A 13,692-nucleotide genomic window follows, 5' to 3' on the forward strand; every position below is an offset into this window, starting at 1 on the left:
GTCTAATTGATTATTATATATGTTTATTAGTGATAGAAATCCAATTTATAGGAGTTTTAATAAAGTTGAGAGGATTTCAAGATTCATGGGTGAGGTTCATGAACCTTGTCATATTGCATGTATTGTTTTGTGTTATGTTGTACATGATTTGTTGGCCCATGGCACACTTGATCCCATTCATTGTAGCAAATATCACCAAATCTTGTGATATTATCAAGGAAAATTAATAAAACAGTATTATTGCGATAATACTCTGAGAATTTCAAAATCTCATAATATGTTCCATAGTATGTGAACAGGTTAATAAAACTTTGAAAAAAAGAAGAAGTCAAATTTATCTGGTTGTCCTTGAAAACTTAAGATTGGATACAATGATCATTAGCTAAGAGAGAGTTGTGGGCTTAAATCACAGTACCTTATTTAGCCATGACTGTTTAGCAAGTTATAGAATATGTTGCTGAAAAATACATACACATGCATGATCAACATAGGATAAGTCAAACCACAATAGCTAAAGAAAAGACTAAATGACTAAACTAATAACAAGAGACAAGAAGAACAAACATTTATGTGCCGATGCTCATAAGACAGTAACACAGCTAAAATAAGATAAACAAAAGTACAAGGCTTACATCTCCCACTCTTCATATATACAAAAACTTCCCACTACTTCTGGGGTGTTGTTTTAATTTACATGGTAAATACCTATTAAATATGTAATAATTATTTACCAGGGTAACTCTAACACTACTCTCTTGCTGGAAGAGGGGTGTGAACTTCATGTGGGGCCAGTATGATGTATATGGCTTATCCACTTCATCCATTTGTTCTGTTAGATAATTTTAGGGCACAAGTTAAAAAATGAGGTAGATCCAAAGCTCAAGTGGCCACACCATAGGAAATAGTTGGAATTGAACGTTCATCGTCCAAAACTTCTTGGAGGCCCTAAAAGCTTTAGATCAAGTTAATATTTGTATTTTTTTTTCCCCTTCTCCATGTCCGTGTGACCTTATGAATGAGTTAGATGACAAATAAACAATCTTGTGGGCCTTATGAAGAAAAGAAATTTCAATGGTGGAAGTTTTACCACCACTGTTTGTTGTGATGTGGGCCACTTGAGCTTTGCATCTGCCTCGATTTTGGGTATATTCCCTAAAATGTTCTGGTAAAATAGATGGAAGGCGTGGATATGTCACATACATCACAGTGGGGCCCATAAATTTAACCTAGCCCTTTTTAGGATTGATTTTCGAGGGAGAAATACTCATCTATTTTTAAACCAGCGCAATGAGTAATAATGACCTATTTCCTAGGTATTTACCCTAAAAATGAAAATTTTATACATAGATATGGGCCCTTATGTTAGGTCCCACTCACGTTGCTGGTTCCTGGGTCACAGCCAAGTGCTCACTGCCAGCGATGTCACCATGCAATCGGCATCCCACTTTTCCAAATCTCTTGGACTTCGCATTCACCTAAGTGTCATGTCCTAGAAGGAGCACGGTTAGGTGTTGCCAGGGTAGCATTTTAGTGGTTGTCTTCGTGACCATGGCCCACCTTAACATATGTGTATTATATCCACGCCATCGATCAGCTTTTCCAGCTAATTTTAGGGCATGTTCCGTAGATGAAGCAGATCCAAATCTCAAATGGACCACATACCAGTGAAGGAATTGACACCATTAAAACTACAAAAGATATGAATATAGCTAATATTTGTGTGTGTGTGTGTGTGTGTGTGTGTGTGTGTTTGTTTTTTTTTCAACCAGCTAGGTCCGGTCCATACGGTGTTACAAATAGGTTGGATGGCAAATAAAAATTATGGTGGTCCTTAAGAATAAGTTTTTAACAGTGGCATTCAATCACCACTATTTCTTATGGTGTGGTCCACTTCAGATTTAGATTCGCTTCATTTTTAGAACAATGCCCTAAAATAAGCTGGAAGAACTGATGGACCACATGGATATATTAAGTAAGCCCCACAGTTAGGGAAAACAACCACCAACGTGCTCAGGTAACACCTTATTATTATGGTCTAGGAAACATCTTTATCCATTGTTTAGGAGGTGATCCAAGCAGTGTTGGGCATTGTAGGGTCCAATGTGATGCATGTTTTATATCCAGCTAGTTCATCCATTTCATCATATCTTTTCAATGTATGAGGCCAAGAATAAAGAAGATCCTAACACCATGGCGAACATGGGGATATGACCCCCACCATTAAACCTTCCAAAGAACCATCATGGTGGGTATGAGGTCTTGCTCATTGTGACCCTTGATTCAAGGGACCTCATCACGGATAGGGAACTCTCTTGAAATATCCCAACCCTTCTTTGACATATCTCGACTGCATCTTTCCTCTCGACCATGCCTCTTGAATGCCTCTCGACCACTTAATTTGCTTTTAGATACCTCTCGGCCACTCCCTATTTTATTTTCCTCTTAGCTGTGATTTAGTAAAAAATATTATAAGTAGTCTTAAAAACCTTTAGCATGCTATACATTTTTCTTACTTATTACACTTGTCATTTTTTATTGACTATTTCAATAACAACCAAAAATAAAATGCACCAAATTAAATTGTAATTGTACTATCACGGGGTTTTAGTTTGTATTTGTCACTCTAACATTGTTGGACGAAAATTATTAGACAGTTAAAAATGAAAAGTATCCAGCTGCCTGCTACAACAAACAAGTTTTCAGGAATCTACTGTTCAGAGAATCAGAATTTGGGAATTTAACTTGGAACATGTGCTTTCCACAATTTATTCAATTCCTTTTGAGGAAATTTAAGCCCCTTGTACCGTTTTTGAGGCCTGCGTATCAAGCGTCGTACGCAGCCGGAGTATCTAACTGCGCCCTTTTTTTTTTACATCTGCAAAAGAAATCTCACCTAACTAACACCTCACAAGATTCCCCACTCTCAACAAGAAAGACTTCGATACTCTGTTCGAGTGTGAAGATTGATACTCGAGCAAGGAGAAATTGCAAATGATCTCTAAAACTAATTCAAACGAAACTGTCAGAGTGGTGAGACCCACTTTTAATTGATCCTACGCCAAAAATCAAGCTAGTTTGATCATTCAGCTAGTCGATTGTAGTATGTTTAATGGACCCGTTGAAATAAAGAAATTACCAACGGTCAACATTCATCAAACAAGTGGCCACAGATCATACGTTAGGAATGTTTAGCAAATCTTATATTGGGTTGATGACCCATCTATAGTAGGTCCCATTTGGACGGTTTAGATTGAATAATTGTATGCCACGTATACGAGTAGCTCAGTGTAAACCATCAAACATAAAGCACGAAAAGATCTGGGAAAGTAAAAAAGTACCACTCCTGCTTAAAAAGGAGAAATACGGCGACTTTCTCTCCTCAAATTCGCTAAAAACAAGCCAAAAATATAAGTTGATTTACTGGCCATACTTGAGAGGTATGTAAGAGTGAGTTGTCCTGAGGTACATGAAGCACTGCCATCTTAAAACATATTGTTACCTTCCATTCTCCTATATTATATTTTATATTGTGCGACTCTCATCCATGTTGAGCAAATCAGATCTACGGTCTGGATCAGCAACACATGAGTCAACCATGTTTGGAATTAGTAGCCCTACTTGTCTGTGCAATTTTTTAGGTTATGTACCTATCTCGGCCACAGAAATCGGATTGCGTACTGAGTAAACTTTTTTGGGCCCACCTTGAATGTATGTAGTGTATCCACGCCGTCCATCTGCTTTTCCAGATTATTTTAGGAGTTGAGCCCAAAATTGAAACATATCCAAAGCTCAATTGGACCACACGACAGGAAACAGTGGGAACAATGATTTCTACCGTTGAAACCTTCCTGGTGCCCACAGTGATGTTTATTTATCATCATATTGATCTAAAACTTCTGTGGCACCCAAGAAATTTCACACCGTTTCCTGTGGTGTGGTCCACTTGAGCTTTTGATATGCTTAATTTTTTGTATTAAGATCTAAAATTATATATTAAAATGAATAGATGGGGGTGGAAAAAAGAAATAATCACTGTGGACCCCACAGAGTTTAGGGCCTGTTTGGCCGGGTAGATTGGTTGGGATTAGAAGGAATTGGAAGGGATTGGAAGATCGATCCCGGGATTGGCTAGGCGAGCCAAACAGACATAGGATCCGGATCCCGGGATATAGCAATCCCATGGATCTTAAGACAATCAATTGACATCACCATCATTACCTTTAAATCCCATCCAATCTACCCTAATCCCTTCAAAATTGCTTGGGACGTGTTTGGTTTCGAGGGATTGAAAGGGATTGAAGGGTTTAATTCCAAGATTGGCTGGGCGTGCCAAACAGACCGGATATAACAATCCCGGGATATAGCAATCCCATAGATCTTGCACCAATCCACTGATGCCATTGCCTTGAAATCCATGCAATCCACTCTAATACCATCTAATCCCATCCAATCTGCCGGGCCAAACAGGCCCTCAATCAGTAGGTTTAGCATAATGAGTTACACTGTACGCAATCCACTTCCCAGCCGACAACCCAAACTACCAAGCGCATTGTTCGAAGAATCGGGAAGGGTGTGGTGGAACATGCACATGCACTGATATACTGTAAACGTGGCACACAATTAACTTGATCAAACCGTCCAAATCATGGTACCCACGCTAGATAGGTGATGACCTAATTCCAGTTGATTGAATTATCCCAATCTATAATTAGTAGACATTTGTAATTTATTGGATCGACTATCTTGGTAGGAGTCCATTGGATAACCACCAATCAGCCTGTTAGGACATCAATTCTCTGACCCGTATAACTTGGGTCCCACAATTTCGACGGTTGATTTGACTGCCACATATGCCACATGTATAATTTCTGAGTGCATGTGTAGGAGCATCACACTCTTCCACCAATGTTGTCTTCCACCACGTAATAAAGAGAACCGTTGGTTGATAATTTACATCCATTCCATTACATTAAATAAAAACAATCTTTTATTGAGGCCATGTGTTATAGGTGTATAAAAGTTAAAAGAATAATAAAATAAAAATAAAAATTAAGGCCTTGCTCCATCCATGTTGAGGGCCATGGTTAGAAAAATGGACGGTTGGCTCTTCTTCTTTTACTGACAACTATGCATGGATGAGTGCATTACCGCCAGTCATCAACATGGGTTGACTCACCTAATTAGAAGTTCACATGTACGTTGTCACGAATTTGGTGGATCCAAGGAACCACAAGGTTGGCGAATCCTGATTGTGGGGCCCACCATTATATGTATGTTTTACATCCACACCATCCATCCGTTTTACTATCTCATCCAAATCTCAAGTGGACCACACTATAGGAAACAGTGGTGATTGAATGGCCACCGTTAAAAATTTCTTGGGGCACAAAAGTTTTTGATATTTGTGCATTCCCTTCATCTATATCGGTTTAACCTTATCAACAGTTTGGATAAAAAATATACAGTACTGCAGGTGCTAGGAAATTTTAATGGTGGGCATTCAATCACCACTGTTTCCTGTGATGTGGTGCACCTGATATTTGGATCTACTTTATTTTGGGAAGTATCACTTAAAATGAACTGGTAAACCGGATGGACAGCATGGATATGAAACACATACGCGAAAAGGTATTTGGACCGTCCATAATTAGGGGTCCAAAAATGATGGAGCATTGCAAAATCTGACACCGATCGGAACATACTGACCGTCTAATCAGTGACCATCCAATGGATGGTGAGAAGAAATCGTCAGGTTCTAAAAAATGAATGGGTGAAATTAAATGGTTATATCATCCAACCAACGTGATATCCATTTCACGCGCAACCACAGAACTGTGGGCCCCAGTTCCAAATTTCGACAGCTTGATCATGTCACGTGTGAAGGGCAGAAGCAGCTTTCTCGAATGAGAAAGGATCATGAAAGATTCTACGCTCTGGCTCAACGTACTCTGCGGGAGAGGTGAACTAGAATTGAGTGCACTTGCATCCTCACACGTGGAAACGAAGCATGCATGTGTGGAATCAGAACGGTCTGTCAGACTAACCACTGTACATGTCATGCCTCAGAAATCAATAAAACATGATTACCAAGTGGGCCACTCCTCTACATCCGATCAATTTCCCTGGACCGTCCATTGTTTTCATGTACATGTAGCCTAAATTTTAGCATCATCATAGTGAGTTTTACAAAGTTTTAAATGTCACACGTCTTGGCACGTTGCCTAACTAAGCATTTCCCAAAAATGATATTACATAAAGAAGTATTTATTCCAATGAACCAAACTACGAGGAGGTAAAGTTTTGATGGTCTGGTGGACGGATGGATGATACGCATGCACTTATAAATAACTTATGTCCCGTTTGGTGCACTATGTTACCTAATTTTAGATGGGATTGAATTAGAAAAATCACTTTTTTAAATTAAGTGGTTGTTTGGTTATTATCATTGGTGGCCTGGAATAGAAATTCTGATTTCAGGAAATTTTCAGTCGGACTGAATTTACACGGACACGAATTAGCTACATACAGGTTGAGTATTGAAGTGACGTCACTAAGTTCTGTGGGACCAATTGTGATGTATATGTTGTATCCACACCATCCATCCATTTGGAGATATCAATTTAGAGCATGAGCTAAAGAATAAGCCAGATCCGATGCTCAAATAGACCCCACCACAAAAAACAGTGGATAGAGTGGTGCCCACCATTAAAAATTTCTAAGGGCAACAAAAGTTTTCTATCAAGCTGAAATTTGTGTTTTTCCTTCTTTCATGTCTGTCTTAACATAAGAACACGTTGGATCTCAAATAAGCATCATAGTGAACCTTAGGAAGGTTCCAACGGTGGGCGTCACTCTTTCCATTGTTTTTTGTGGTGGGGTCCACTCCAGATTTGGATATGACCTGTTCTTCTTCTCATGCCCTAAAATGATTTCTCCAAATGGATAGATGGTGTAGATACAACACATACATCATGGTTGGTCCCACAGAACTGGTGATATCATTTTAGTAGTGAGTGTCGCTACTCAACCTATCAGTATCTAATCAGCATCCAATTAGGGGTGTACATCAAGTTGAACTGAGTCAAGTTGGCTTCAACTCGACACGGTTCAACTACTTGCTAACCTCAGCTCGAACTCAGCTCGGCTCGATCCTCGAGCCTGACTGGCCAACTCGGCTCGGTTTGGTCAGCAACTCAGGGAAGTTCAAGCCGAGTTCGCCTGTGCATCATTTTCACAAACACCTAGACTGCACCTTCAAAATCTCACTATATTTGAGACAGCAGCAATGGTTTTACAACTATTTTATCAAACACCTTCTAAGCAACATAAAAATCAAGAAAAAAAAAAGGATATTGGTTTTATATACATACCTTCCTTACCATCAGCCACACTTCCTTAAGTCACTTTGTCAAACACTTTGTGAGTAACATTAATATCAAAGTAACTGAGTCACTGAACTGGTTCGATTCGAGTTTGATTTGAGCTGGGTTCGATCCGAGTCAAGTCGAGCTAGGGCCAGTTCGAACTCATTTTCCAGCTCAAAAAATCAGCTCGACTCAGCTCGAACTCTGCTTCAAACCGAGTGAAATCAAACTTTTTCAAGTTGAGTGGAGCAAGCAAACCGAGCTAGCTCGGTTCTTATACACCTCTACGTCCAATTTACACCTCCATGGTGAATTCTCTATGGATATGAGAAGCTGTATGGATGTCACCAAGTTTAATGGGCCCCACTATGATATATGTATTAGATCTATATTATCCATCTATTTTGAGAGATCATATCAGGTCACAGGCACAAAAAAGAGATAAATCCATTGCTCAAGTGGACCACACCAAAAAAAGTAGTGACGATATTGATTGCCATCATTGAAACCCTCATAAGGCCCAACATGATATTTATTTGTCATCAAGCTGAATTCTCACATACCTAGATGAAGGTAAAAACAAAGATAAGATTGATTCAAAACTTCTGTAGCCCCCTAGAAGTTTTCAATGGTAAATGTTAAATTCTCACTACTTTATGTGGTGCGGTCCACTTAAGATTCAAATATGTCTCATTTTTTGGGGCCATGCCCTAAAATAATCACATAAAATGGATAGACAATGTGGATATAATACACACATCATTGTGGGGCTCATGGAATGTGGTGACGCAATCATACATGCAATTTGTGTGTCTTTGATACAACCGATGGTAATTCCTTTACCAATGCTATTCGTTTTCCACGGCTGCTAGCTTAACATGGTATCTCAATTCATCTGTAATATGCAAGAGATATTTTTTACATTGCAATAAGATGTGATGTGATGAAAATTTTGAATTCCATGACAATTAATCTGGACCGCCCATAATGATTACTTTCAAACAATTTTTTTTTTTCTTTTCACACACGCACACACACCCCACACACTCACGCTAGTGGAATTTCACCACCTATGGGTATTCGGACCCTTGACCGGGAGTTGAAACTCCCGAGAGTCTACCACCCAAACAAGAGTAAAGACCCTACTTTCAAACAATTTCATCCCATTTAATCCCATGCGCAGAATAAATTAGAAATTACATATAAAGAATGCTAATTGAACTGTCCAAATTATGGGTCTGTTTGGATGTGACACAACTCAAAAATTACCCTCGTTTAAATATCTAATTATAGGATTGGTGGAAAATTATTAGACTGTTAAAAATGAAAAATATACTTCCACGAATCAGCAGTTGGTGTTCAGAGAATTTGAATTTGGGAATTTAACTTTTTGGATGCAATGATTTCCACATTTTACTCAATCATTTTGGGAAAATTCAAGCCACTTGTACGGTTTTTGAATGCCTATGTATCAAGCGTCGTACACAGCTGGAGCATCTAAGAGCACCTGTTTTTTTAACTTCTGCAAAAGAAATCTCACCTAACTGACACCTCACAGGATTCCTCACTCTCCGCAAGAAAAACTTAGATACTCTAGCAGAGTGCAAAGATTGATACTCGAGCAAGGAGATATTGCATATGATCTATAAAACTTATTCAAACGAAACTGTCGAAGTGATAAGACCCAGTATTGATAGATCCTACACCAAAAATCGAAGTAGCTTGATCATTCAGCTAGTCGATTGTAAGATGTTTAATAGACCTGCTGAAATAAAGAAATAACAAACGGTCAAGATTCATCGAAAAAGTGACCACAGATCATACGTTAGGAATGTTTAACCAATATTATATTGGATTGATAATCCATCAATAGTAGGCTCCATTTGGACGGTTCACATTGAATAGGTGTATGCCACGTGTACGAGTAGTTGGGTGTAAACGATCAGACACGCTGCCCTTCTCTTCCTCCATTTCACGGCATTTTTTCGCCTCTGTCTCATCTCTTTGTCTATCTCATTTATACTCGCTCCTTTTATTCTCTCTTCGAATCTTCTCGTTTCGTCAGATCTCTCTCTCTCTCTCTCTCTCAAAGGCCGTGAATACAAGGTTCTGGTCTGAAATTGGAGGGAATTCTTCCAAATATCGGCCGATTCCGACACGGATCGGCCCGAAAAGGTCTTGGAAAGTGTAAAAAGTGCAGAAAATACCTTTCCCCCCCTTTTTTACTTGAATTGAGAAAGATCTGTTCCTGATATAGCTCAAAAGGGAGAATTACGGCGACTTTCTCTCCTCAAATTCATAAAACAAGCCAAACAAGCTGAACAACCGGAGAATTTTCAAAAAAATCCAGATCGTCGAAATCTGGTGAGTGAAGAAAGGCTGGAAATTTCTCTTCTTCTGATTTTTCATTTTTCTTTTAAATATATATTTGGTGCGATCTGTTGCAGAGGACAGAGCATGCTGCGATTTTTTAGTGTTTTCTGTAACGTATCGGGAATATACCGTAACGTTTCGGGGACGGTATCTCGCCGGGCATTACAGAAGGCTCCTGGTAGAACGACCGTACTGTTCGTCTGCGTCCTTTGCATCGGCGCCTTTATTTCCGCTCGCTGGCTCAACTCTGTAAGTATTTTTGGTCCGCAATGACCGTTGATGGAAGAGGCACGGCTTCGGTGGATCGGGGATGGGTGGGACCCATGACTGTGGGGCCCACCATGATGTATTTGACTACATCCACGCCGTCCATAAGTATTGAAAGCTCATTTTAGAGCGTGATCCAAAAAATGAAGCAGATCAAAATCTAAGATGGACCATATTACAGGAAACAGTTGTAATTGACAATTAAAACTTCTTGTGCGCCACAAAAGCTTTGGATCAAGATGATATTTGTATGGTCTCTGTAACCTTATCAACGGTTTGGATGGCAAATAAACATTCTTGTGGAATGCATGAAGTTTTTAATGGTGGGGATTTAATCACGACTGTTTCCTGTGGTGTCGTCCACCTAAGATTTGGGTCAGCTTCGTTTTTTGTTACATGTCCGAAAATGGGCTTTCAAAACAGTTGGACGGTGTGGATTTAAGGAAAATACATTACTGTGAGCCCCACTGTCAGGAGTCCCACCCACCTCGTGGATCCGGAATCCACCGAAGCCGCGCGCCCATTGGAACTCATACAGCCACGTGTCACACGTGTAAGAAATCAACCCGCTGAAAGGTAGGCCACATCTTCAAGATTACTGAACCAGATGGCCTTCAATGCAAATCCAACGATTTGGATTTCTTATAAACGTACCACGTTGGCTGTTTGCACTAAATGGACGGTTCCCAAACGTTCATAACTTTTATTTGCTAAATAGACGCTGGCCTAACATGAAAATTTTAACGGTCAGATTCCCTTGCTGTGGGGCCCACATCTATGTATATATGTGTTGTATATCCACGCCGTCCATCCGCTTTACTAGATCATTTTATGGTGTTTTCCCAAAAAATGAAGCAGACCCAAATCTCAGGTGGACCCCGCCACAGGTAAAAGTGGTCATTGAACGCCCACCGTTAAAAACTTCCATGGTCCACCGAGGTGGGCCTCATGGGCGCCCCCGTCGGCAATACTTTTTTTCTTTTTTTCTTTTTGTACACGTGCTCATATGCCAGGCTACTTTGTGGCCCATGTAAATTTTACATCAGATCCACTCCGTCCATTAGATGCGCTCTTCGTTCTTCGACCTATGGCCTAAAATTAGACCTCCAGAAACTAAGGTGGACCACCACACCCCTCGGAGCAGTTGGGAAGGACATCCAGCCAATAAACCTTCTCCACAGTTTTAGGGCCCCACCGTTTTTTATTTTTTATATGTCATCTAATCGATTCATCCTCCAATATCTACTAAGTCACATAAAAAATCAGGCTATTACGAAAGCCAGATGGGCCAAACCATATGAATTTATAGGCCTTAGGCATGATTTTACATTGTTCCCTCCGTTGTAGTCGACCTAAGTTCTGGATTGATCTGATTACTAGATTTTTACGGTAATCGTTAGAGGAAGAACGTGATGGACGGGGTGGTTTGGAATTGTATGAACAGTTGGCGTGACCCAGCAGTCTGATATGTTACCATATGAGCACACCACTTTATGCTGCGTATAAAACACACGATTTCTTTGGGCCCACTGTGTTGTATATGTGAAATCTATGCCGTCCATCAGGTGATAACTCTTATAGTCACCGTACATACAAAAGATCAGCAACAAAAACTCCGGTGGGGGCACGCAAAAGTAAATAGTGGGATTGATGGCCCACCACTGAAACCTTTATAAGGTCATAGAAGTTTTAGATAAGGCTAATATTAATCTTCAGTTCATCCTAATGGGGATCACATAAGGAACGGTTTGGTTTGGATTGCGTATAAACAACATGGTGGGCACTTCCTTCTCTACTGTTTCATTTAGTGTGGCCCAATGGAGTCTTGGATCTGTAAATTTTTGGTCTCATCATCTAACTAGAGCTTTTGAAACTGATGGACGGATTGGATTTCCGACTGACATTTCGGTGGGCCCCACAAAGCTGTGGGGTAAAAGAATGATAGGGTCCTGCGCTTTAGGACTCAATCAGTACATCCATTAGCACTTGGCAATGGTCCCGCAGTATCCACGTCGCCATCCGTTTTTCTCAGTTCATTTATGGACGTTATTTGAAAATGCAAGCAGATACAAATCTTGGTGAACCACACCATTGGAAAAAGGTGATAAATGATCATTAAAAGCTTTTTGTAGGCCACTAAAGTTTCGGATCAACCTAATCTTTATATTTTCCTTTAATCCAGTTCTAGTTGACCTTATCAACGGGTTGGATGGAAAATAAACACTACGGATCTACTTGCAGTGGGCCTTGGGAAGTTTTTAATGGTAAGAGTTCAATCATCACTGTCTCTTATTGTGTGGTCCACCTGAAATTTTTATATACTTAAATTTCGGGTCCGTATATTAGAATGGGCTGTCAAAATGGATGGACGGAGTGGATATAAAACATATGATGAATATAGGCCATACGGTAGCACTAATCCACGCACCACTAAACGGTCTCTCTGGCCGCACCGTTCCCTCCGGAGAATTCCTTACTGGCGAGGAAATGTAGTCCTTGTGCGATGTACAGTACAAATGGTACCTCGACTCCGTGATCCAGACCGTTGATCTGATGGACACAGGTGGAAAGGATGGTCCTTCGAGATTGGTTATTTCCGTTGAGTGGACGGTGGTTGCTGTACTTTTTCCTAACCATTTATCTGTAGGCATCCTATCAAACGGTTAGGATCTTCCACTGTGGTAGATATAAGAAGAACTCTCTTTCCTGTGAGACCCATCAGATCAATAATCTGGATCATCAAATCATGGCCCACTTATATAGATCAACGTTTCTTATTAGATGACCCCATTTAATTTAAAAATAAAAAAAGAAAAGAAAAGATGACCCCATTTTCTTTATCTTTTAGCAGTCTATCATAAACAACGAAGGCCAGAAACTGACGCCAACGGCCAAAACAGCAGTCCACCGCCATTCCTACAAACACCCAAAACACCCCAAAAAACCCCCGACAAATCCAGAAAATCTCCTTACCTGTCCACGTGGAAAACTGACAAGAACCTGCCCTGCAAACCGTCCAACACCTCCCAACACCAAAGATGACCGTCCATCACCATCCTGCCCCGAGTACTTCCGTTGGATCCACGAAGATCTACGGCCATGGAAGGCTACAGGAATCTCAAAGGAGATGGTGGAAAGGGCAAACAGGACCGCGAATTTCCGGCTCGTTGTAATAAACGGCAGAGCGTACGTGGAGAAGTATCGGAGGGCATTTCAGACACGTGACGTTTTCACACTCTGGGGAATTCTGCAGCTCCTGAGGCGGTACCCGGGTCGGGTACCCGATCTGGATCTAATGTTTGACTGCGTTGACTTGCCAGTTGTGAAGTCACGTGACTACAGGGGCCAGCACGCGCTGGGCCCACCGCCTTTGTTTCGGTACTGCGGAGACGAGGCGACGCTGGATATAGTCTTCCCTGATTGGTCCTTCTGGGGTTGGTAAAATGCTTTGACTTTTCTTTTATACGTATTTTGACTCGGCAACTCGGACCGATTCGTTCATTATAGAGTCGAGTCACGACTCGCCCGAGTCAGGGTGACTCGGTGGATTGACTCGGAGTGTCGAGCTGAATCGGTCAGTCGAGACCGACTCTCAAAACCATGCTCTATGGGCTTCAGAGGCTTGTTTATACAAAAACCATTGGTGGAAACTCATCAACCGGGACACTAGCCATGCATGTATTCAATC

At 40.7% G+C, this 13,692-nt stretch overlaps 2 protein-coding genes across 7 annotated transcripts in view; both read left to right on the top strand.

Annotated features, from left to right (window-relative positions):
* The window catches only part of LOC131230787 (uncharacterized), a 39,686-nt gene that overhangs the window by 16,524 nt on the left and 9,470 nt on the right, over positions 1 to 13,692 (top strand). The window contains exons 1-3 of one of the 6 annotated variants that reach the window (XM_058226758.1): positions 9,589 to 9,728; positions 9,812 to 9,986; positions 12,853 to 13,442. In XM_058226758.1, coding sequence (XP_058082741.1) covers positions 9,822 to 9,986; positions 12,853 to 13,442 — 755 coding nt within the window. In that variant the 5' untranslated portion in view covers positions 9,589 to 9,728; positions 9,812 to 9,821. Of the gene's footprint in view, positions 1 to 9,588; positions 9,729 to 9,811; positions 9,987 to 12,199; positions 12,269 to 12,852; positions 13,443 to 13,692 lie in introns of those variants that run through there. The other 5 variants (XM_058226761.1, XM_058226765.1, XM_058226764.1 and 2 more) reach the window with 5 other exon arrangements.
* Positions 9,596 to 13,692, top strand: part of LOC131230788 (uncharacterized) — a 48,422-nt gene continuing 44,325 nt past the window's right edge. The window contains exon 1 of the mRNA XM_058226767.1: positions 9,596 to 9,728. The gene's annotated coding sequence lies outside the window, so the exon portion shown is untranslated. The remainder of the gene's footprint in view (positions 9,729 to 13,692) is intronic.

Source organism: Magnolia sinica, chromosome 17 (assembly GCF_029962835.1).
Source record: "Magnolia sinica isolate HGM2019 chromosome 17, MsV1, whole genome shotgun sequence".
Classification (NCBI taxonomy): domain Eukaryota; kingdom Viridiplantae; phylum Streptophyta; class Magnoliopsida; order Magnoliales; family Magnoliaceae; genus Magnolia; species Magnolia sinica.